At 42.1% G+C, this 27,045-nt stretch overlaps 1 protein-coding gene across 1 annotated transcript in view; it reads right to left on the minus strand.

Moving 5' to 3' along the window:
- Positions 1–27,045, minus strand: part of AP5M1 (adaptor related protein complex 5 subunit mu 1) — a 59,792-nt gene that overhangs the window by 18,762 nt on the left and 13,985 nt on the right. The window contains exon 3 of the mRNA XM_089661143.1: positions 20,924–21,569. Within this exon, the coding sequence (XP_089517269.1) occupies positions 20,924–21,569 (646 nt within the window). The remainder of the gene's footprint in view (positions 1–20,923; positions 21,570–27,045) is intronic.

Consider the following 27,045-nt stretch of genomic DNA (forward strand, 5'->3'; position numbering starts at 1 on the left):
CTACTGCAAGGCTGAATGAAAGCAATTAAATGTAATTTTGTGTTTTGTGCTACAGTGTGTGTACAAAATTAAATCTTTCAGGTAAGCGGGACTTTAAGGCACCCAATTTCATAAACAATCATTAAGATAAAAGTACTTTAAATCTTTATTGTGGTAACACTAAAATGCATGAATAAAATCAAATATAGGCTAAGCATAAGTCAAAAACTTGTATTCTTCTCAACACAGATATACAGTATTTTCTGGCGTATAAGACTACTTTTTATACTTACAAATATACCCCAAAAATTGGGGGTCGTCTTATACGCGGGGTATAAAATGTGAACCTTGAGTTTTTTGGGTCAAGCTGGCTGGATGTGTGGTAATACTGTACATACAGTATACCGTGCTGAGCCAAGCTGGCTCAAAACAAATGTCCCTATGACAGATTAATCTGTCAGCCCGCTGGATGTGCGGTATAAACAGTATACTGCGCTGAGCCAAGCGGTTTCAAAACGTACCGGTACGTCCCTACTGTAATCAGCCCGCTGGATGCGTGTATGTACGGTAGCTGCGGCTATATACAGTATACAGTGGGCCAATCACGGCGAGTGATGTATTCTACTAATGAATACAAAGCCTGCTCGGACTGGCTGAGTCAGAGAGGTGGGCTGATGATGTCACAACCTCAGCCAATCCGAGCAGGCTTTGTATTCATTAGTAGAATACATCGCTCTCTGTGATTGGCCCAGCGTATACCGTATGTAGCCTCAGCTACCGTACATACACACATCCAGCGGTCTGATTACAGTAGGGACGTACCGGTACGTTTTGAAACAGCTTGGCTCAGTATACTGTATATCCCACAGTGGTATATACTCAGTATACTGTATATACCACACATCCAGCAGGCTGACAGATTAATCTGTCATAGGGACATTTGTTTTGAGCCAGCTTGGCTCAGCGCGGTATACTGTATGTACATTACTGCACATCCAGCGGTCTGTATATATACTGTATAGTGTATGTAGCCGAAGCTACCGTATTACCGCACATCCAGCGGTAACCATCTGATTTGGAATTTGATTCATATGATGACTGTCTTACAAATGTATCACAAGATGTCATTCATGAACTTATGATGTCAGAGGATGAACATGAGGATTTTGAAGGATTTTAAGTACCGGTAAGTCATAACCATTTCAATTAAAAAAATCTGATGTTTTTAAATGGTGTTGCCTCGGAAGGGGGGTAGTCTTATATGGCGAGTATAGCCCAAAACCTATGTTTTAACTGGAAAATTAGGGGGTCATCTTATACACCCAGTCGCCTTATACGCCAGAAAATACGGTATAAATGTACAAAGTGCAATCAGCCAAATCTCGTTCACAATTGCCAACACGTTTTGAGTTTCACTCTTTTTCAGGGGCAGGGATTGAAATAGAAATGACAGTGAAAGATATATGACCATCCGCCTGTCAGAATTTAAAAAGCAACCCAAGTGATGCAGACCTAGGGTGATCCGACCCAAAGGGGAAAGAGGTAGGGGTGCAACTAAGACCAGCAGCAGCAGGCATTCTTAAACACGAAAGCAAGGCTGTATGCCCTGGGTCATGGCAGCCCAAGACAATCCAACAAAGAAAGACCCAGAAGCAGTAGCTTTTCTGGTGGACTCAAAACGTGTTGGTATTTATAAATGCAATTTGAATGATTGATCTATGTCTGTGTTCAGGAGAATATGAGTTTTAGCTTATGTTCAGCCTATATTTGATGTTATGTCTTTAATAAATGTTATCACAATAAAGATGTAAAGTACTTTTATCTTCATGGTTGTTTGTGGAATTGGGTGCCCTTAATGTCCCACTAAGCCATAATATTTTGTTTATCCTCCCTGGCGGTATTCCCGAGTGTAGCTCGGGGTTAACTTTCAGTACCAAAAGCGGTAACCCCGAGCTGCACTCGGGATTTCCCTGCAGCGTTGCTGTGGGATTCCTTGTTTCACTTACCTTGTCCTGCGGTCCTGCGATGTCTTCCCTGCAGTGTCCCCGGCCATCTCCTCCGGCTGATGCCTGCATCCATCTTCCGGGTTCCGGTCCCTGAAAGCGTCGGGACGTACGGGGACGGAACGGCGGGAAATTTAAAAAAGTTAAAAAGTGACATTCACTAAAATCACATAGTAAAACATTACTGTATCAAACCATTTCACATACATTTTGTCCCGAGTGCTTTGTCCTGTGCCCTGCCTGCATTTTTACTGTTCCTTCTGTCTGGAAACTGAGAAATGTCCATGGCATCGAAAAAGCGTCCCTTTATGTCAAAAGCGGTTTTAGACCGGCTAGAGAACAGTGATAGTAAATTAGAACCACTTGCAGAATTAAGTGATAATGATTTGTGGGGAAATTCGTCATCAGACACTGAAAACGATTTTGCGACTAAGCTCAGTGATGTGTGAACTTGGCGCTCTATTTCAAATTTCAGTGTTTTTGGTTTGATTATATTATTGATTTCAATTTATTATTATTTTTTATGATTATTTATTATATTATAATTTATTATTTCATGTTTCAAATTGTATCATACCCGGGTTGTTTACTAGACTTTTGTTCGGACAAATTTCAGTGAGTTATTCCTAAAAATTACAGGCCTACAATAAAAAAAACTACATATTTCCATGCAAAAAAATGTACCGCTTTGAACACAGAAATACTGACATAATCAGACTGTTAGGGAGGTTAATATACACAATTCTGGAATTTTGACACCAGGGGTAGTCTCAAGTCTCACTCATAATAGCTACAGTGAGTGTATGAGCCTATTCATTTAAGTGTTTCCTTCCAACCACCTAATTTGATTGACAACCCCAGTCAGTATGGAAACGGCAAGGAATGCATGAAGTTACCAATAACATTAGTAATTATCTTAATTAAAGGGGGAGTCTCCCTGTATTTTAGCTCACTGTAGTTTAGTTAAGAGTCAGTCCACTCCAGAAGTAAATTAAAGAGACTGTCGCTAGATTATTTATTTCAACAAAAATCTTCCCATAATATGATGTTTGCATTTAAGATATTTTATTCAAGTTATTTACCTGTAAATACCTCCCTTATATAGATATCTGAAGGACCTGAGACTGCTGCTGGGTGCTGCCATCTTGGATGTGATGACGGCAGCCCAAACAGACTCTGAGCCGATACTTAAGTGCATTCCTCTCAGCATCTTCCCCACCAGCTACATTAAGTTTATGTGGGGAGGTAAAGGGAAAGGCAGAGGAGCTAGGCCAGCATAGACTATAACTAGATGCTCCCAAATGAGGAGAGGGCTATGACTTGGCAGGAAGGAGAGGAAACTGTGGCTGCACAATGGTCATATTTTCTACTAGAAAGTTCACATTGCAAGTGAACAATAAAATCATATATTTGAAGGAAAACCCTGCAAGTAAGTGTTTTAAATACTTGATTTTTCTGTGAGGCAGAATGGGACTCTAGGTAAGGTAGCAGACTAGCAGCCTCCCCCCCAATCCCTTTTACTTGATATTAGTAAGGAGAAACCACACCATTTGCCCTGTCTGTTCCAGCAGAGCCCATCCCATGAGACGCCAATCGCCTACATGTGCATCTTCCCTTGTGAAGTGACAGGTAGGTGCACATCTCTGATCAGTTGCACTACCCACCCTTGTTTATTGCAGGAACATGAAGGTTGACACTGGGCCCCCTGGACTTCCAAGGGCCCAAGGCTTCTGTCTAAGTTGTCTTATGGATGATTCAGCTCTAGTCCACTTAAAATTTATATTCCAGTTCCTGGCAGATGTTGGAGAGTTTCTGTGCTTGAGTTCCTGGGTCTGCACACTGGCTGTGACCATTATAAAGGGGTGTCCTCTTCCCATTGGAAAATAAAAAGGTGGACAGGAAGAGAGCAAAGAAATTGTAATATTTAAAGCCCACATCTAGAATAAAAGTAACCCCGCCTCTCTTGTCGCTGGGTAGATAATCCAAATACTGTTTTTCACTTACCCTGAGCCGTAGTCAAGTGATTATCCAGTACCTGCTGATTCCTCTTTGCTGCCCTGATGGGTACGTCTTCGGGGTCTCAACGTCACTGCTTCCATGAAGTGAACAATTACCATTGGTTAGCCAGCAGAAGGTTCCTCTCAGGATCTAGAACAAGGGTGGGCAAACTTTTTGACTTGAGGGCCGCAATGGGTTCATATATTGGACCCGGGGGGCCGGACCAAGAGTAGATGAATGATGTGTATGTGTCATCCATAGTAAGTATAGTAATATTCCCCCATAGTAAGCATAGTAATTAATCCCCCATATAGTAATTCATCCCCCATAGTAATTAATCCCCCATATAGTAATTCATCCCCCATAGTAATTCATCCCCCATAGTAATTAATCCCCCATAGTAATTAATCCCCCATAGTAATTCATCCCCCATATAGTAATTCATCCCCCATATAGTAATTCATCCCCCATAGTAATTCATCCCCCATATAGTAATTCATCCCCCATAGTAATTCATCCCCCATATAGTAATTCATCCCCCCTATAGTAATTCATCCCCCATATAGTAATTCATCCCCCATAGTAATTAATCCCCCATAGTAATTAATCCCCCATAGTAATTCATCCCCCATATAGTAATTCATCCCCCATATAGTAATTCTTCCCCCATAGTAATTCATCCCCCATATAGTAATTCATCCCCCATAGTAATTCATCCCCCATATAGTAATTCATCCCCCATAGTAATTCATCCCCCATATAGTAATTAATCCCCCATAGTAATTCATCCCCCATATAGTAATTCATCCCCCATATAGTAATTCATCCCCCATATAGTAATTCATCCCCCATAGTAATTCATCCCCCATATAGTAATTCATCCCCCATAGTAATTCATCCCCCATATAGTAATTCATCCCCCATAGTAATTAATCCCCCATAGTAATTAATCCCCCATAGTAATTCATCCCCCATATAGTAATTCATCCCCCATAGTAATTCATCCCCCATAGTAATTCATCCCCCATATAGTAATTCATCCCCCCTATAGTAATTCATCCCCCCTATAGTATTTCATTCTCCATATTAATTCATCCCCCATATTAAGTCCCCAAGTCCCCCCTGTGTCAATTTACTTACCTTTGCTCCGCGCGTTCCTCTCGCCGTGTTCCCGCGCCATTCCGGTCTTCAGGGCGGACTGTGAGAGGAGCCTAGCTCCCCTCACGTTCGTCACGCTGCCCCGCCTACACACATCCTGACAGCCATCCTGACAGTATCACGCTCTGCGGGCCGGATTAAAAGGTCCGCCGGGCCGTATACGGCCCGCGGGCCGTAGTTTGCCCATTGCTGATCTAGAAGGATCCTGAGGACCCCAGGGGACTGAAGGGAATCAGCTGGCTAAAGGTAACGTGTTGTGCTGCACTAGCAGTCTCCCCAGGTGGAGACAGCGTCAGTGAAGGTCCCACGTTAGGGGACTAAGGTGAATATAACTGACTTCACCAGGTAAGAAAAAATAAACACTTGGAAGAATAGGTTAGAAAGAGGGTGGGAAAAAATAGATTCTGCCTAGAGGTGGGCTGTAAAGCCACATGCACATTAGATGTTTTTCTAACTCTGCTAGAAGCCTTTCCTCCTTGCAACAGTGTTTTGGCAGAAAAAACGCCCAACGCTGGTAAAAGCGTGTAATGCATTTGGCGAGCATCAAGTGTTTGGTCATTAATTCATTTCATTGGCCAGAATAGGTCTCAAGCTCAAGTGCTAAGTGCGCCTAGTGTTAATGTGTATGTAGAAGACTTTGCACGCGTTTAGAAGCACCAAGGGTTTTTTTCTGCCAAAACTCTACTGTTCCTGGACACATTGGCAGTGGGATTTTTTTCCCGCCTCTAAACTCCTCTAAAAGTATTTTGTGTAAATGGACACATAGGATAACATACAGGGGAGTTTAGAGGCAGGAGAAAAAAACGCCAGACACCCCTAGACGCAGCTGTAAAAATGTCCACTGTGCATGAGGCGTAAAGAGCAAATTGCAAGTACTTGTGTAAAGCCAATCCCCGCATGTGACTTTACCAGATCTCATACACAGTAACACCTTGTTTCAGTTTCCCAATGAGAATAAAATCTGGTTGGTTACTATAGACAGTAACTCAATTTTTTTACTGTTTTCTTTTTTTTCTTTTGTTTTTTTTTTAAATAGGTCCCAAAATAAGCAAATGTGTGAATATACATTATCCTTGAAATGAACCTCACAACTTTTACAAGTCCTAATATGTGGAGTTTCAGTCCAAATTGTGAATGATCAACAGCTTGAAAGATGAATAAAGCCAAGATAATACATTCACTGGGTTACCCTTCATAGACCATTCAGTAATGAGTGATGGAATAAGTACCATTTTCACTGTAACTTCCTGTCTTCATTTCAGTTCTTAATAGTCTATTAGACATGGCATAAACATCAAGGGGAAATAAGATCCACTTCTGTTTGGGGATAAAAGCCTTACAAGTGGAAGGAAAAATAAAGCATAGAACACTTGTTTGAAGCTAGCATGCTAGTTACCGAACAACGGCATCAATGGAACTGCTTACAATGCAATTTATTGATGGAAGACACATGCTAAACAACAGAATATATTTCCAGAGAGATGCGTTTCTTGTATGGATTTTATTCCCGCACGCTCATTAGGGCTCCAGGTACTGACCATCCTGAATTTCAGAATTTCCTGGTCAGAAACAGTTTGCACCTATGCTACAGGATGTTTATATGATGATCCTTATTCATGTGACATACACACCCAAAACTCATCACACATTTAAAGCCAAATTCCTGACAGAACTTAAAGTGGAAGAAAACCCAAACTATAGTTATTCAGAAAAGGTTTCCCTCCCCGTCCTCCTACCTATCCTGTATATAAAAAAAAAATCTGTATACTTAAAGTGATAACCTTAGAAATGATATATAAACAAAGCATATCACTCTATAATGTGTACTTGCCTCAATTCAGAGCACTAAGTGTAATTTCTCTCTGCTGCTTCGCTCCTCTGCTATCAGCATGAATCACTTCTGACAAGTTTTCCTGACACCAAGAGAAAATGGTGACAGGGGAGGGATCTCCACCAGACTGACAGCTTCAGCTCTGTTCCTGTTAGCTGGGTATGTCCCTTCCCTCCAATCAGCTCTCAGAGCTCCCCTCACTAAGCTCTGCATAGTGTAACTTCAGCTCTCCACCCCCTTTTTTGACAGCTCTACAATCTTTATAAATTCAGTACTTTCAATGGATGTAGAGAAGAGAAGACTGCACATAAACATGTGCAACTTATGTAGGAGGATTTATTTTATTCTCTGTGTATCACCTGAGGCCAGTCAATTTACTGGGTACATGTAAGGATTTACTACCACTTTAATAGAGAACTAAAGGTAAAACAATTTTTTTCATTTTGGAAAGAGTAAAGGAGGGTTATAACCCTTGTAAGGTTTGCTTTTGCCATCTGTGTCCCATTAGGGAGATTTCGCCCCACTTCCCATTCCAAAGCCAAAACAGGAAATAAGAGGGAATCCCTCTAAAGTGAGGGAATCCCTGGTTGTCACCAATGTCACCAGACCTAGTGCCCCCCATTGGAAGATATTCCCACTATTTCTCTTTTGGGGACAACCCAAGCATTTAGGATTTTCATTCACTTTCGGTGACAATGGTAAGCAGGATCAATAAAGAGAATCTCCCTAATGGAGACACAGACAGCAACAGAAATGTGACAGGTGTTCTAATATCTCTCCACTCTATACAAAACAAAAAAAAGGTTTGCTTTTAGCTACATCTTAACTATTTTCATTCCGTTCCAGTCCACTCACGTGATCCTGTAAGAATCCTCTGTGTTAGGAAGTGCTCAGTGAATTCTGTGATTCGTTAAGTCACCAATAGGCTCCCATGGCCCAACCATTGAAGGCGTTCCCACCTCTCCTCTGCAGCAGCTGCTCACTGACACAAGGGACCCAAAGCTGCAGGATCACGTGACCAAAGCGGATTAAAAATAGGTAAGTATACAAATCTATAAGGAAAGTTACACTTTGTCTATTCTTCCACTTTAAAGCCTCAAGGTTCTTCACCTTAATGTATTCTATGCATTAAGATGAAAAACCTTTTGTGCTGCAGGATCCCCCCCCCCCAGCCCCACCTTATACTTACCTGAGCCCAGTCCGATCCAGCGTTGTGCACGAGAGCAGCGGCTCTTGCTGCTTTCTCCCTCCTTCCTGGGCAAACTGATAGCAGTGGGAGCCATCAACTCCTGCTGTGGTCAATCAAATGCTGTTCCGAGCAGCAGGGGGCGGGGCAGAGCCGCTAGCTCTGTGTCAATGGACGTAGGCAGGGCGCAAGCTCGCACGGGTGCCCCCATGGGAAGCAACTTTCCGTGGGGGCACCTGCTGAAGAGGAGGAGCCTGGAGCGCCAGCATGAGACCCTAGAAGAGGAAGTATACCATGTTTATTTTAATAAAAAAAAAGGAAGGTTTAATTTCCCCTTAGGGCCAGTTTATACCACTAAAACGCATTGCAGAAACATTTTCGCTTACAATTCTGGTGCAGTTTTGATGCAGTTTGCTATATTCCAGTACAGTCTATGCAGAAATAATGCAGCATGGTCTACTTTTTTTTTTCTGCACCTGAAACTGACTGGAACTGACTGCGCTGGTGTGAACTAGGGCTATTGGAATACATGGAAATCACTGTGCATGCATTTTTTATGCAGAAAAAAAACGCATTGGACTGCATCTGCTGTGAACTAGCCCTAAATGCAGCCTTGTTATCATTCTTACATAATAAAATGTTTTTAAATGCAAGAAGTATAAGAACTTGAATTTACCTTTATTTCAGTGCCTTGCAGTCCCTGTACAGCAGGGTTCTTTTGCTGACAAGAAGTATACTAACAGCAGGAAGGATCAGAGTAACAAAGAGATGAGCTCATCACTGTGCTGATTCTCCTTTCACTGTCCAGTAGCAGGCTAGGTAAATGTAGTTAGTGCATAGTGCATTGTGCATCAATTACCTGACTCCTCAGTCTTAGTTACTAACACCTCCTGCCATCCCGCAGTGTAATGGATCAAAGTCACAATTTCCATTATGAACAAAGCTAATTTCCTACCCTGAGGATCAGACATTTTTCCCCATTGGGTACCTTCCTGGGCACTGGTCCTCTCACTATTCTTATGAGGTCTCAGGCCTCTGGAGCCCATGAGAAAGGACCTGGCCACTTGGAGTGTTGCCTCCACCATCAGGAGGTGTGCACATGAAGCAAGCAGTGATGTGGACGCTCGAAGAAGTATGAAGAAGAGAAGGACCATTATATGATCATGGCTTTGGTTAACAGGCAAGTTCATCTATTGTAACATGTTACACCCACTTTTTTTTTTTTTTAAGTCCGCAAACGTGCAACTATAACGAAAAAACCCGTAAGTGTTCACAAAAAAAGTGCAAGTGCAAAACACCACACGAAAAAGTGCACTTAGGGGTGTGCTTTTGTCCTACCCCTAAAGGGGCTGGACCGCTACCCTGATCCCCCGGGACACGAAGCTCCTGACAGGGACAAGGTTCCCATAAGGTTCCCATTTGGTCCTCCTGGCCAAAAGACCTGGTGGACCACCCTTCCTTGTGCCTTGAAGCCGGACACCCAGTGCTTGGTCAGGGGGCTCTCCCGAAGAGAAAACCCCCTAGGGATCAGGGGAGGAAGGAACCAAAAGGCCACACATCCTCCCCCTAGACTTCAGGGCAGGCCCGAGGACCCACGCCCTCCATCCTGTGAAAAACACACAAAAGTAAGAAAAAGTGACAAAATGTGGGAGTGAAAATAAATTAAATAAATAAATAGAAAATAAAAAAAGTGGCCGTGCCAAATTGTGCACAGACCAGGCCCTGAGGTGTAACATGTTACACCCACACTTTGCTGATCTGTGAATGAATGAACTACAAATCCATCTGCCACCACGACAGATGGCTAGTAGTTCTCAATGAACTACAAGGGTGCTGGTGAGCACTCTCATAGTTCTTTGATTCTTCCTACACTTCAGTAATCTACCCATTCGGGAGGTACGGGCAGACAGCTATACTGAGAGTCTGCAGGAGCCTGACATTGGACTCATGATCTGCTGATTGCAGATGCAAAGATTTGCAAGCTGCGGTATAAAAAAGATAATAAATGCATCTTTTTTTACATGCAAAATAATTTGCATTTATTTTACAGATGGTGACTTTAGCCCTTAGTCCTTACTGGACATTTGGAAAGTTCTTTTTCATATCAGCAGTTAGAGAGGAGTGAGATGGAGAGGTGGGGGGTGATAATATCCTGGAGTTGGGCTTTAAATGGCTATTAATTTTATCTATTTTTGTTTGGATCTCCACTTCAAATGATCTTCCATATAGCATCAACCATGAAACATAAAGTCCTGTAATGTGATCATTTCTGTCACAGATGACAAGATTGTTACTCAAACCCTTATGCAGGCCATACACGGGTCGAAAATCGTCTGAAAAAAAAATCTGCCGATTTTTGCACTGTTAGTGGGTTAATTGGTCAGCCGTTTTTCGGGATTTTGGCACATTTTTTTATCAGTAAAGCTGGTAAAAAAAATCTGCCGATTTTCACGGCAATGATGGGTAAATCGGCCGATCTTTTTACCGATAAAAAATCTGCGCATGAGCCGTGACCTGCAAGAAGAAGAAGAGGAAGAAAAAGAAGAAGAAAAAGAATAAGAATTCCAGTCCGCTAATATATTTGACATGCAAAAGTATAGTGGTTGCAACATTGTATCTATTTGTATCCGAATAAAACCATCTGTATCCAAAATGGATACAAATAGATACAATGTTGCAACCGCTATACTTTTTCATGTCAAATATAATAGCAGAGCTCTCTGCAGGGACAGAAGTAATTAAATGCCGGCCGTAGACGGGCCGAAAATCGGCCGATTTTTCTTACCGTTGGTGGTAACGTCGGCCTATTAAACGACCAACTTTTTTTTTTTTTTTTAAACGGCCGTTTTTTGACCCATCTATGGCCTGCATTAGGAACCCCCACATGGTTTACCAAGCTCTTCATGAGTTGGCTGGATGACAAAATGCACCCTAGCCCATTTAAAACTAATAGAATCTGTATCTCCATTCATACTTACAGGGGTGTGGAAATTTTTGAAAAAACTACTTGTCCAGGGACTAAATCAGGGCCCCAATCTACTTGTCCCTCGTAACAATCTACTTGTCCTGATAGAAATTTTTTTTTTTTTAACCAAAACCGTATTTAAAATGGAGGTGATATTAGGAATATCTGAGGCTTTTAAAAACAAAAGAGACTTAAACGTGTAATATTTTTAACATTGCGCTGTTTTTCTCCTCCTGCAAGGAGTGTGATAAACAACAATTGGCTGCTCATCAGGGTGGGTCAGGGCTTATACTTTATCCCTTTCGTGGCCAGAGCCGTTTTTGCGCTTTTTGCACACATTTAAAAAAAACAGTTTAGGCCTGAAGATTACATAAACTCCCCAAACATTATATATTTTTTAAAAGCAGAGACCCTAGAGAATAAAATAGCGGTAGTTTAAATTTTTTTATGTTGCATGATTTTACCGCAAAAATTTTAGTAAAAAATACAAGTAAGTGAATTTTAGGGGACAAAAAAGCAATAAATTACCCTATTTTTTTGTAAAATATAAAAAGATGAGGCTGCAGCGAGTAAATAGATATCCAGCTTGTCAAACCTTACATATGTGCACACTCCTGAAATGGTGACAAACTTCAGTACCCGATATTTTCTATAGGTCAACACTTTTAAAGCTCCTTATAGGTCACCAGTTTAGCGTTACGGAGGAGGTCTGGTGGTAGAATTATTGCTCTCATTCTGGCATGTGCAGTGATATGTGACATGTGTATCGCAATCGACGGTTTCATACGTAGGCGCTCCAGCGTGTGCTTTTACGTTTGTACGTGCGTATATGTGGGGGTGGGGGCCTCAATATTTTTTTTGGGGGGGGATGGTATGTGCTTGGGTGTAACTTTCATTTTTTACACTAAAAAAAAAACAAAAAACTTTTTTTTTTTACATTACATAGGGGACAAAGACAAAGTCAGGGTCTCCCCTCTGCTCCACTGAATGTAATGTGGTGCACATCACCACATGATGATGATCACCACATCACCAAATGTAATGTGGTGCACATCGCACCACATTACATTCTTTCCCAAGGATTGCATTACAATCTCTCAACGGGGACCCGGAAGTGACATTGTAACGTCACTTCCGGGTCAGCACAAGAAGGGGAGGGGAGTGGACTTGTCCGCTCTTCTCCCTCCCCTCTAGCCGAGGGTGAGCTGGGCCCGCAGATGGGCAAGAGAGTCCTCACGCCGGGGGGTGCGGAGGGGCTGGCACTGTGTGAAGCAATCGGCAGCAGCGCTGACGCCGATTGCTTCACCTGACAGGTGAGCCCTGCTGCTTGCCCGCAGCAGGGCTAAAGTTAGAAAAAACTACCTGCCCGGCTCCTGGAATTACATGTCCCGGGCGTCGAACGATAGCAATCAAACATCCCTGTACTTAACTCCCCACAAGATTTAAACTTTGCTCCCAAGTTGAGATATATGGTGGTGTATCTCTAAAAAAATTTGCAGAGCTATTCAACCTGTGGAACATTATGTACATTTGTTCTGTGTGAATGGGAGCAAAATCAAATGATGTTAAGCTATTTTTCACTTCAGGTATAATATTTTTCATTTATACAGAGCTGAGTGAATTAGGAAAATGCCACTTTATTTTCACTAGATGGAGCGGATGACAATAGGAAATAAATACCTATTTATTATGATCATCAGCTCAATCTAGTGGCCATAATGCAATAATTTACTGAACCAATTTGTTTATTTTTTTAATGAATGAATAACATTCAACCTGTAGAGGAAATAGCCTGAAATATTCAATTTTGCCCTATTCACAAAGATCAAATGTAAACGTAGTTTCACAGGACAAATCGTTCTTTGAATTTTTTAAAAATACATCCAATATATATTGTGTAGGGAGACGAGTATAAATCTTGTTAAGTATATACAAATAAAGATGTGTATCTTATTAGTTTTAAATGTGCTAAGGCGTACGTTGTGATTTTTGTGTTACAAATTTATATTTTTTTATAATAACTGACCTCATTTTCAATCTCTTTCCTATCAATGAACACAGATTCAGGATAGGCCTTATTTATCAGCATCCTAAATAAAGAACTGGAGTTATTTCTCTACAGCCACCAAAGAGTTTTAAAGTGTTACTAAACCCACAACAGTAAAATCAGTCTGTATATGCAGTAAAGCACGCTTGTTATACTCACTGTAGAACTTAAGGGGTAATCATCTGCATTGTGTAAAAAAGGCTGTTTGATCCTGTCTTCTCTGATCCTCCCCTTCTTCCACTGTCCCCAATCCATCTGCTGATAGTAGAGAGCTCTAGGAGTCACTCTGCACATGTCCAGTTTAGTGTGTATTGAGAGTATGTAGAGAGTTTTTTTTTCTTTGGGAGGGTGCATGTGATCAGCACAGGGCAAATCAGCGTTGTCCAGACAGAGGGTCAGGGGTTATTATTATTATTATACAGAATTTATATAGCGCCAACAGTTTGCCCAGTGCTGTACATTATAACATTATAATGGGAGACAGTACATGAGACAGTACAATAACAATACGATTCAATACACGAGGGGTTCGAGGGCCCTGCTCCTTGAAGCTTACAATCTATGCAGCCTCATAGGACAATCAGAGCAGAATGAACACTCCGCCTACAATATTAACTGGTGCTCAAAACTCACAAGCCTGCTATATACTGCTGATGAGAAAAGGTATTTAGCAGTTTACATTTACTAAAATAATTGCATTTTCATGTTCTGTGTACTGTGGGAGACCAGATATAGTGAATGCAGGGTCCTAGGTTTGGTAACACTTTAAACATTCAGTGCAGGGCTGATACTGGCTGGTGGCTGGGTAGCTTGTGCATGTCACATACTGTACGCTATACACTGTATAAAACATACGATAGCCGAGAACAAATGAAAACATGAAAATACATGCCTTTTACCCTTTAAGAAGAAAGGTGATTTGATAGCACACTGGCTCAGCAGCTCATAGATGAGTCAGTTTTTCCATTTAACCAGTGGCTTGTATGAGAAATACTGACCCGATTCCCCCATCCACCACTGAGCTATTGTATTCTGACAGCAGGGAGACTGCCACACCTTGAGAATACAGTGGTCAGCATTACAGGTTATAGCCCGCAGTGCTGATTGAGTAGGTAAAATTAGGCAGGGAGGTTGCACAAAAGTTGGTCGGTAGATCAAATTCTGTACAGCCTCCCTGTCCATACATGAATCAGAATTCATCAAATCCTGCTGAACTCCAATACATGTATGGCCGGCTTTACCCGGGTAATTTTTAACCATCTCAGCTCCAGAAAATTTTACCCCCTTCATGACAGGCCAATTTTTTGATATTCAGCACTGTGCTACTTTAACTGGTAATTGAGCAGTCATGCAATGCTGTACCCAAACAAGATTTAAATACTTTTTTTCACACAAATAGAGCTTTCTTTTGGTGGCATTTGACCATCACTGGGTTAATTTTTTTGCAACATAAATGAAAAAAGACCAAACATTTTGAAAAATAAAATATTTTTTACTTTCGGTTATAAAGCATATGCAATAAAAAAAATCAAATAAAAAAAACACAAACATGTCCTTGGTTAAAAAAAAAAAAATCACGAAAAATTTATTAATGGATTGGTTTGCCTGAAAGTTTTAGCGTCTACAAACTATGGTATATACGGTCCTGGTCAAAAATATTGGAACTCCTGCATTTCAGTCAGGTAATCCACCACTTCACCCAGAAAATTGTTGCAATTACAAATGTTTAGGTATTCTCAAAGAAAAAGCCAAATCTGACACATTCCATGCAAAACCCCAAAAATAGACTGGACAAAAGTTTTGGCACCCTCAATTTAATATTTGGTAGCACCCCCCTTGGAAAAAATAACTGAAATCAATCACTTCCTGTAACCATCAGTTTCTTCCACCTCTCTACTGGAGTTTTGGACCTCTCTTCTTTTGCCAACTGCTCCAGGTCTCTCAGATTGGAAGGGTTCTTTTTCCCAACTGCCATTTTGAGATCTCTCCACAAGTGCTCTATGGGACTGAGATATGGACTCATTACTGGCCAGTTCAGTACTCTCCAGCACTTTTAAACTATTTCTGAGTGCTTTTTGACATGTGCTTTGGGTCATTGTCCTGCTGTAAGAACCATGACCTCTGATGGAGACCCAACTTTCTGACACTGGGCCCTACATTGCACCACAGAATTCTTTAGTAGTCTTCAGATTTCATAATGCCATGCACACGGTCAAGACATCCAGTGCCTGAAGCAGCAAAGCAACCCCAAAACATCAGTGAACCTCCACCATGTTTGTCTGTAGGGACTTTGTTCTTTTCTTTAAAGGCCTCATTGCTTTTTCTGAAAACAGTAGAATGATGGGCTTTACCAAAATGCTGTAATTTTGTTCCGCCTGTCCGCATCACATTCTTCCATAAGCATTTTGGCTTCCTCAGGTAAATTTTGGCAAACTCTAATCTGGCTTTTTTCAGGTTTCTGTGTTAACAATGGCGCCCTCCTGGGTCTCCAACCATAGCATCTCTTTTTATTCAGTTGGCAATGTATAGTGCGAGCTGACACAGTTGTATCCTGTGCTTGAAGGTCAGCTTGAATTTGTCTTGAAGCTGATCAAGGTTCTTTAGTCACCATTCGAACAATCCTTCGTGCAATCTTTGATCAACTTTTCTCTTTTGTCCACCTCCAGGGATATTAGCTACAGTGCCATGGGCTGTAAACATCTCGATAATGTTCAATGTCAAATTCCAGGGATGTGGTGTGATTTATATATCCTGTCACTCATTCGCCACTTTTTGACAATCTTGACAATGTTGCACACAGAGCACACAAGAACATTAAGATCTCTGGAGATGGACTTGTGGCCTTGAGATTGTCCCTGCTTTTCCACAATTTGTTCTCAAATCCTCAGATAATTCTTTGCTGCTCTTTCTCTTCTCCATGCTCCATGTGGCACACAGAGACACACAACAGAAAGGCTGAGACAATTTTTCACCATTTTACCTGGTTGTAAGTGTTTTTCTATATTGTCAGCACCTGTTAATTGATACAGGTGAGTTTAATTACAAATTACAGGAACACCACAAACTTGCAATGCAATTATTTCTTACAATTTTGAGAAGGGGCCAATAATTTTGTCCAGTCAATTTTTAGAGTTTTGCATAGAGTGTACCAGATTTAGCTTTTTGTTTCTCCACTTTTTTGTGTCATATCAATACAAACAGAAGAAATAAACATGAGAATGTCTAAACATTTGTAATTGCAACAATTTTCTAGGTGACGTGGTGCATTATCTGAAATGCAGGGTGTGACGGGAGCGACTTTTGGGGGTGGGGGGACCTCTGTATCATCTCCTCAAGTCATTATGTTTAACCCACCCTGTGCCTGTTTAAGGGTACAGGGTGTACATGTGAATGTCCCAGTATTGTGCATTTGTGTGTTGTCCTTTGTCTAGGCCACATGGCTGTCCATTGTTTGTTTGCCATGTGCTCCCCCCCCATGGTGCTGTGTCTTCCTGTCCAGCAAACTATTATGGGATGTACTGTTTGTGTATTGGTGTGGGGGTTGGTCAATGTCCTTTGCCATGTGCTTCATCCCATTGTTCTGTGTCTTGGGTTGGTTGGGGTGGTTCCCTGTAGCCCTTCCCACTGATAGGGCGGGCTGATGATGTATTTCCTGTTCCTGGTTGTGTTTCCCCGCCCTTGGTATATATTCTGTGTTTTTTGTTAAAATAAAGAGTTGGCTTTCTGTTTTAAGAGCTGGGTGCTGTCTTTTTCCTGAGGGATTTCAGGGTGTGGTCCGTGGATGGTGTTCGGACAGGGGAAGTTGTGCTATAACGAAAAAACTCAGTGGGGTCTGGGTTCCGGTTCCGTTACACAGGGGTGCCAATATTTTTGGCCATGACTGTATATTGGAATGTTTTTTTTCTTTTATGCACTACTAATAGCAGTGAGCAGCAACTTATAATGGGACTACAACAGTGCAGCAGGCAATCTGACACTAACAGGGAACTGGCTGACTGCCATTTACATCACCAGTGACACTAATACAGTGATCAGAGACAATACTATACACTGTCATTGTACTAATGACACGGGCTGGGAAGAGGTTAACATCTAGGGTGATCAAGGAGTTAAATGTATGCCTAACAATGTGCAATGTGTGCTGCTTTCACTAACAAATATCTTTGATTCCTATTCCTGCTTTGCAGGGTTTTTGTTCCCTCTGTACAGAGCTCTGTGTTGACTGTCAAACACAGGGCACTGGGCTGTGATTGGACACAGCCAATCAGCAGAACCTGGCCATGAATCATTGGCCGGGACTTGGTGACACACTCCCACTGTGTACAATCACAGCAGGTGATGGCAGGGGGGCACGCATGTGTGCGCCCTATACCCGGAAGCAGGCAGTGACGTACCAGTACATTGCTGTGCCTGCACAGGCCGCCCATTCACAGTACATTGAGGGCAGGCAGTCCTTAAGTGGTTAAAGGAGGTAAACATGTCAAGGGGAATTACCTTATTTTATGTAGCCATCAGCACAGCAAAAGACAGTAAGGCCATGTACATATCATTTTATAAATCTATGGCAAGAGAAAGGGTTTGAATATATGTATTTTAACTGTGTGTTCAGTTATGTGGCAAAAGATGTTCCTTAAAGCAGAACTCCAGGCAGATATAAAAGACGTTTATTAATTCAGCTAAGTATTGCTTAATAAATCATGAAAGCTGATTTCACGCTGTTCTGTGTGTGTTGCGTCAGGTATAAATGGGTCCATATAGTGGTGTATTTAGATTTTGTGGTGCCCTAGGCATCACAAAAATTTTGTGCCCCCCAATGAGAGTGCCAAAGAGTTCAATAAGTGTGTGTATGTATATACGTTTCTCTCTCTCTCACTTCCCTCTCTCTCTCTTCTTTCTCTCCCCCAAGCTCCTCCAAGGGCTGCCGAACTTCGGGCAGCAGAAAATGTGGGCAGGGGGTTGTAATCATACTGTGTGTGTGCAGTCCCATACGATCTGTCAGTGATCGTGTATCATATACTGGATGGACGACAAGAGAGAGAGCTCAGAGAACATAAAACAGCTCACCTCCTCCCATCTCTTTCATCTCCGCCACTTCTCCTCTCCCTGCTCCAGACTTTCCCCTGGTCCTGGATCTGAGTGCGGGTGGGGGAAGGAGCTCAGCGAAGAGCAGCCACTCAGGAACATCAGGGCACCCCCTCCATCCGGCCAGGTCTGTAGAAAGCAGTAGAAAGCCAGCCGGAGGGAGAGGGGGAGAAACCTCAAACTGGCTCTCAGTTGCTGGAGGGAGAGATACACAGTGCATCCTTCTGCAACTGCTCTCCCCACCACACCGATTCTCCTGCTGTCCGGGCCACCTTCAGGACTACCGGTGGTACGCCATTGATGGTGGCCCTGCATGGCTCTGTCCGCAGCTGCTCAAGAGGTCCCTTCTTCTGGGAGGGCAGTGCCGCCCCCCTAAAAATAGCCACCCTAGGCAAACGCCTTGTTTGCCTCGCGGTAGATACACCCCTGAGTCCATATAGATTCCCTATCAAACTAAACTACAGCTCATAAATATGTACCAACCAAATAGGAATAACTGGGATTCTACTTGTACTGAATTTTTAAATACAGTAAGTGTAGGTAACTGGATTTGACCAGGTATCAGTCTCTTGTAATCCCCTGTATATCAGAATCCAGACTAAGAGAAGGACGGGTAGTACTAGAAGCTAATCAGGTGTGCTTCATGAAAATGTGCTAAGAAGGAGCAAGCTTGTAGGCAGGTGCCTACTTTACTGTGTTCTGTTCTTAGAATTATGCTTGTGTGTACTGTAACTTTAATTGCTGGTTGGTGCTGTAAGGGGTCAAGATTTGTTCCTTTCCTTACTTCCTTTGTAACTGTATGGCTTCTTTTTTTGGAGGGTATAAATACAGGGGACGAGCTGCCTCGTGGTCAATGTCTGGGATGGAAATGAAAGAGAGAGGACCTGTCATGACTATGTGATCTTTTCAGTCTGTGTCACCCTCCAGCAGGACCTGATCTCAGTTTCCAGATAAATGGACTTTACATTTAACAGAGAATAGACAGCACCACCAATGAGGGCATATGGCATGGTATAACAATACAGCCAAATGTTCTATATGGCAGAGAAGAATCTAAACTACTTAAAGATGTTATGTACTTACTGTGAAACTGTCCTGATATGTGGAAAAGTTTATTTATTAAAAAATGTTTTTGTCGTAAGAAGACTTGCCTAATCTGAATAGCTTGAGAGGGAACCATAAATACATAGTTTGTTCAATTCAATCAATGTGCTGAATGAAAAAAAACCTCACAGATCCCTTCACTATTGTATTCTTACAGTGTGGACTTCCCCCCGTCAAAATACACAGATCAGCACTGCAGCCATTGTCTGCATGAGCTGATTGAATGCAGATTTTCCAGCAGGACTGTTTGACAGAAGCCAGTTATTAGACCGGCTTCTCTTGGACAGACAGTAATACACACATGCTGAAATTTGGTATGTATATATCCAGCAGTGGTGTATTCTAGTACATAACTATGACACCAGTTATGGGTCCAAATCTTACAACACAGTTATGTTGCGCACTTGACATTGAGCGTGCCAAGTCAGCCTAACCGTACCTTGTCTCCGGATTGGCAGCTGAAGTTCTGTGCTAAGGATTTCATTGTTATTTTTAATTTGCTTTACTCAGCTTTTGTTCTTTTTTTCAATATATTCTACTTAGAGGCTTATGGCTACTATGCTATTATGGCCATATGACCGTGTGTTTAATATAATGTATGTATTATGCGAAGCCACAAATAAATTAAGAATTAAAAAAAAAGTGGTGTATTCAAAAGAACTGGGAGCTGGGGTTCCAGCCATATGTAGCCCTCTGGGTTAAGAAGTGAGGGTTTAAGCAGTAACAAGTGAAACCAAGTTACCCTTGTGGTTATGCATTTCAAGTGGACATTCTAATCAACCTTTATGCTTTGAGAGCAACTGTGTGTGAAGTGGGGAGCAGAAGGAGTAACAGCCATTTGGCAGCAGAGGTGGAGAAGGTGGCAGGTGATGGGGGTCTTGGTAGTGATGCAACAGGTGGCACTTCATGTTCCTCATTTAGAGACTGGAACTCCATATAGGAGCTCCTTGTGGTAAAAAGCCTGCCTAGGGACCTAGCCTCAAGTGATGGGATGCAAGGCCTCGCTGGAGTAAAGTGTGGTAGTCTCCCTGTGCACCTAATGGTGGGATGTGTACATTATCGTATCACATGAAGATGTCAGATAGACTGGTGAGTGAAGTACATACTTGGTATTGCTTTCTCAAAATACTATGGAGTCCGTTATCGAGGTAGTTAGGAACAGATCTAGCTGCTGGCTGAAGAGAGGACATAGTCCTTGTAAGTGTTTGGGGCTCAAAGAGTTAAGTGGCCTCTGGCTTTCACAAGTTAATGTCCACACGGACTGAGTGTCTTTAGTGTATAAAGTTAAATGGTTTGCAGTGCTTGCAGGTGCCCCTAGAGAGAGATGGGAGAGTTCAAACTCCTACCTCCTTACAAACTGAAAGGAGGGAGGAGCAGAGAGATTACCTCATCAGTCTACTATTGCTCCTTCATTGTCCAGTCTGTGGTGGAGAAAAAAGACCATTATGTTGTAACAGACAAATTGGTGTCATCCACCTTGATGAGCTGTGCAATAAGATGTGCGTAAATCTTGGGACTGAAGGAACAGAAATACAAATAATTTGGATGTAGACATATAAGAGACACTCACCTTGCAAGAGACTGTCCCATACACCTGCCATGTGTCACTATCATCACCTTTATCATACTGAGTGGAGTTCACTTTCTCTGTGATGAAGACTTCGATCTGAGCTTTACCCTTCTGTTTGCTGGTCCCCCATGCTGGGGCTTTATAAGTTTGGTTTGTAGAGATACTGCTCAGACTCTCTGGCAGAGCAGAAAAATTAGTGTCCACAGGAGAACCCAGAGGACAGGCCCGAGTGACTAGAAGTGGCAGTTGGGCCATCTTGGATGATACGTCTGCGTCTGTGCTGTGTTTTGAGTTGATGAACTGCAGCATACCGTACAAAAGAGAAAATGCTTCGGAGATGCTGTTAATACTTATAAGTGGTGGGGTGGGTATCAGTAACTGTTCCACCAGAGGCAGGCACACATAGATAAAGTCACCATCTGGAATGGCAAGGACAGGCCAGAGTTTCCTGTCAGCAACAGTCACCGAGTGCACATTGGTTTTAGTGATTCTGGAACAATTATCCCTGTATTCCACAAAGGTTTCATTATCGTCTGGTAAACCTAGCTCACACAGCAATGCTTTTAAAAGGTCTTTATCCTCTGGAATGGATGCATAGCTTGACTTATTAAAACCCTTGGCTCTTTTCTCTACAGTAGGGTAACGCCTGCAAGATACCAAAAGAGAATTACATTTTTACAGCAATTCCAGCAAAACAACTTTAATTGAACTGCTAATCCTTCCTAGGAAACACTAAAACTGTGGCCCTGGCTGATTTAGCTTTGCTTTGCTAATGGTGCTTGACTTTCCCAGACTTCATTGTTAAAAGCTGACATGCATATTACAATCTGACTGTACAATTTCTAAGCAACCACCTTTAGGTTTACCAAAACAATGTAAACTGGGAGCAGCCAGGACATTTGTACCCAATCATGAAGGACCTTGCACAATAGGGTTTGTTGGAAGACTTGGTTGCTGGTATGCTGCTCATCCAGCAGTGCATTTGTGGGAACTGCAGTGAAATTGCATGGTTAAAAGTCCATGCGTTTCCCTGCGACCGCATTTTTAAAAAGGTGCATGCACCTTTTTTTTTGTGGAAAACACAGCCATGGCCATTGGTCTGCTGTGCCCACGCAAAGGCTGGCAAGCAAACGTCTGCAGAAGTGTGAACCAGGGCTTAAAGTAGATTGAACGATCAGATGGAAGGCTTGCCTAGGGATGATAGCCACCCTATCGTCAGCTGGGCATGCCTTCCAAAGCTGATATTATATTATGGGTAGGGCTGCAACTAACGATTATTTTCATAATCAATTCATTGGCAGATTATTGTTTCGTTTAATCAGATAAAAACCTCCAAAAAGTTTGGTGTATAATTTAGTTAATATGTAAAGTTTAAAAAAAATCTATTTATTCTTGAATATCTATATGCAGTAGGAAATATAAATAACCAGCTATATAGTTAGCGAACAAAATATCTTATCCACTCTGAGAAGAAGAATGGACAGAAGAGATACTGCTCAAACAATGTAACGGAACACTTTGAAAACACATCAGATTCTCCTGGAGAATCTGAGGTGCAACCTGGCGGTGTCAGATGGACCAACATATGATATCCCAGAGGTGTTCTATTGGATTTAGGTCAGGCAAGCATGGGAGTCATTCAATGGTATCAATTTCATCATCCTCCAGGAACTGCCTGTATACTCTTGCCACATGAGGCCGGGCATTGTCATGCAGGAGGAACCCAGGACCCACTGCACCAGCGTAGGGTCTGACAATGGGTCTAAGGATTTAATCTATACCTAATGGCAGTCAGGGTGCCATTGTCTAGCCTGTAGAGGTCTGTGCGTCCTTCCATGGATATGCCTCCCCAGACCATCACTGACCCACCAACAAAACGGTCATGCTGAACAATGTTACAGGCAGCATAATGTTCTCCACGGCTTCTCCAGACCCTTTCAAGTCTGTCACATGTGCTCAGGGTGAACCTGCTCTCATCTGTAAAAAGCACAGGCGCCAGTGGCGGACCTGCCAATTATGGTGTTCAATGGAAAATGCCAATCAAGCTCTATGGTGCTGAACAGTGAGCACAGGGTCCACTAGAGGGCGTTGGGCCCTCAGGTCCCCCTCATGAAGTCTGTTTCTGATTGTTTGGACAGAGACATTCACAACAGTGGTCTTCTGGAGCTAATTTTTTAAGACTCAGGCAGTGCTCATCCTGTTCCTTCTTGCACAAAGGAGCAGATACCAGTCATGCTGATGGGTTAAGGACCATCTACGGCCCTGTCTCTCCCAGAGTAATTGCCTGTCTCCTGGAATCTCCTCCATACTCTTGAGACTGTGCTGGGAGACGCATCAAACCTTCTGGCAATGTCACGTATTGATGTGCCATCCTGAAGGAGCTGGACTGCCTGTGCAACCTCTGTAAGGTCCAGGTATCACCTCATGCTTCCAGTAGTGACACTGACCCTAGCCAAATGCCAAACTAGTGAATAACAGTCAGAAAAGGTGAGTAGGGAAAGAAATATCAGTGGCCTCCACCTGTGGTTTGGGGGTTGTCTCATTGTTGCCCATCTAGTGCACCTATTAATTTCATTAACACCAAAGCAGCTGAAACTGATTAACTGACCAGATCAATATCCAAGGAGTTTAATTGCCTTGATGCTATACTCTGATTAAAAAGTGTTCCTTTAATTTTTTGAGCAGTGTATACTATTAGAGGTTGAATCTGGTACATATCATCAGACTCAGAGATCAAAATTTTAATTAAAGAAATTTTTTTTTAAAAAGACCTAAAATGCTGTTTTGCTGATTTTCTGACAGGATTGTAAAATACCTGTACTATTACACATGCCAAACTCCCTTGTCATAGTCAGGTAGCTTGATAGAAGCTAGCTGCACCTGCTGTCACTAATGCTGGTTATACATGAACACATTTGTCCTTCAAAAATATTTCATTTTAAGAATGTTCGTTCTATTGTCTAATTGTTAGTGGGGTCCAATCGATATTGATTTTTGACCACAGTGACGGAAAAATATGAAGGAGCAGAATAGAACATTTTTTTTTAGATCAAATGAATTTGTAGACAGCGCATGTGGTTTTCATTCAGAAAATACACTCATGTTATAATTTACATGTGAAAAGCAAGTGAATTTTTCACATGACGTTCCTCCATCCATGTATGTAGAATTTTCATACAAATATTCTCATCCAAAAATCAGTAAGTGTATGGCCATCATAAGACATTTAGGTGTCCGTTTATGAACCAGCAGTAATAGATCGCTGCTCAGTTCTCCAGCATTCTCGGAGAACACAGTTCTACTGTGAATGCCGTTTATGAAGCATATGTAGATCAGTTCTCCAAACGAAGGGAGAACGGTCTACAAACGCTGGAAAACGGCTGATTTTACTATAATCTCACGAGATTACCGTAAAAGATCAGTTTACTAAGCAGAGGTAAGTTATCTCTGCTTAGTTTGCGGTCCCTCCGATTCTCCAGCTCTGGGCTGGAGAATCTGGAGGGAGAACACAGATCTCCAGTGAAGGGCTGAACATGTTCTCCTGAGTGTTATAAACTGTGAATGACCAGAGAATAGCTGCGATCCTCTGAATCACAGCTATTCTCTGTGTCATAAAAGGACACCGTAGTAGCAGCAGCATGTATTTTTTATTTAATTACCTGTCATGATGGGGTTAAAAAAGCAAAATTTAGCCGGTTATATTACAAAAACTGCAGACTATCACTGCTATAAGGGGTTAATTTATACTGTGAAACAACAAAAGTGATTTTATATATATGTGTGTGTATATATATATATATATATATATATACACCCACAAGGGTATTTTTTAACGGGAATGAGATATGAAGCTATATGGTGTAGGGGGGATTTAAATCTTTTATATTAACCCCTTCATGCCTAAGGGTATAACAAATCTTAAATCCTAAGTAAAATTTTACAACTTTGTTTTAGTACAAATTTGTGTTAGTAAAACTGTACATATCATCACAACTACTTTGTACATCCAGGTGTATTATACCGTGTTTTTTTCAGGACAAATTGGGCTTTCATTTGGTGGTAAATGGTAATGGATATCTGCGCATTTTGTTTTCTTGTTCAAACATTTTATTGGCATTGTAACATGGGGAAAAAGACATTGACAGTAGACATTACACTGATGGGAAAACAAATGGAATAATGGTCACAGTAATAATGTCTTTGTGGATATGGGGGGGAGGAAGGATTAAAAGAACAAAACAACATTTCTCATGATATTAAATGGGCAAAAACTATAATCAGAAGTTAACAATATATCAGAAAGAGTTTGACAGGTGGAGATGCAAACTCCCCAAGGCTACATGAGGGGGTTAGGGTAGTCAGAAGGAAAGCGGGGGGAGGGGCAAAGAAAATGACTCCACAACTGGCAGAGAAGGGTGAAGTAATATGCAAATGTGGTAAGAAATGGTACCAGAATAATGCAGAACATGTATAGCTTGCATATCATGGGTGAAGAAGTGACTCATCAAAATTTGGCAGAAGGAAACACTCTACCCAGGGGTTCCAGACACTCAAGAATTTAGGGATAGTATCTAGGATTGTAGCCTCCACCTTGGCGTGAATCATGGCTTGAGTAACTCTATTCTTAACAGCAGCAATGCTTAGAGAGGAAGATTTCCAGGACTTTGCTATGACCTGGTAACTTGTAGAATGAGTTTAAATTGCGAATTGGTTACGCCGGGAGGGCGTAAGTTGAGTAGAGCTGTTATCGGATTTGGTTGAAGTGTATTTACACTAAGTTTGGATAGTATGCTAAAGACGTTAGCCCAAAAGGTTTGAGTGATTGGGCAGTCCCACCAGATATGGTAATGTGTTCCCAGGTCCACACAGCCTCTAAAGCATGTGGGGGAATAATTAGGGGTGTATTTTGCAATTCTCGCTGGGACCAAATACCAACGGGTTAAAACTTTATATTTGGTTTCCAAGGCTACAATATTTTGTAAGGATGATTTCGTGTTGGCCCAAATGTGGTCCCAGTCAGATGGGTCTAATTGCCGGCCAAGGTCCATTTCCCACCTATGGGTATATGAAGGGGGGGACGTGGTGACCGAGGTTGTGAGAAGGAAATACAGGCAGAAAATGAGGCCGCGTCTATGGGGGTCTTTATAACAAGCACGTTCAAAGGGAGACATGGTGTTAGTTTGGTTAGTTATTGTAGTGTAGGGGGCGTAAAAGTGTTGTAATTGTAAGTATCGGAATATTTCGGAAGCTGGGAGGTCATATGTTTCGCGTAGCAAGGCAAAGGATTTAAACTTGTTCCTCAGCAGAAAATGATGGGTGCGGAGCAGGTTAGCAGAGGTCCATAGTTTGAATGAGGTTGGTGATGACCATGCTGGGGGAAAGGCCGGGTTCCGGAGATATGAGAGCAAGGGGTTATGCGGTGATTGAAGGAGATAGCGAGATTTTAGTTTGTCCCATAGTGATAGATAGTGAGAGGTAATGGGGTTCGTTATCGAGCGGCGGTCTATTGGTCTTAGCCAAAGCAGGTTAGCAGTAGACAAGGGATCACATTCTATAGATTCAAGGACAATCCACTGAGGGATTTCGTAGGTCGCATGGTATTTTGGCAACTGTGCTAAGTGTGCCGCCTAGTAGTACTTGCCGATATCAGGAAGACCAAGACCGCTGTGGAGCTTGGGGTGGTGTAGGGTGGAGCGGGGTATGCGGTGGTGGACAGTACCCCAGACGCAGGAAAAAATGCAACGTTGTAGTGTGCGAAGATAATGTGTGGGTACCGAGATTGGGAGAACTCTGAATAAATATAAAATTTTGGGAAGAATTGACATCTTTACGACTGCTATTTTGCCTAGCAATGCAAGTGGTAGGGAGGACCATTTGGTCATGAGAGCAGTAAGGTGGGTTAGCATAGGAGTATAATTAGCTGCATATAAATCTGATATGTTGGGGGTCAATTTAATACCCAAGAAAGGAATATGATGCTGTGACCAGGGAAATGGAAGAATCTGTTTCAGGTGGGCCAAATCTTTAGGAGGGAGGGAAATATTAAGTGCCATTGATTTCTGGGGGTTTATTATAAGGCCAGAGAGTGAGCCAAACCTCTCGAGAAGCCGGAGGAGAGAAGG

Source organism: Staurois parvus, unplaced genomic scaffold (assembly GCF_062004578.1).
Source record: "Staurois parvus isolate SC_StPar_1 unplaced genomic scaffold, SC_StPar_1.0 ptg001316l, whole genome shotgun sequence".
Lineage (NCBI taxonomy): Eukaryota > Metazoa > Chordata > Amphibia > Anura > Ranidae > Staurois > Staurois parvus.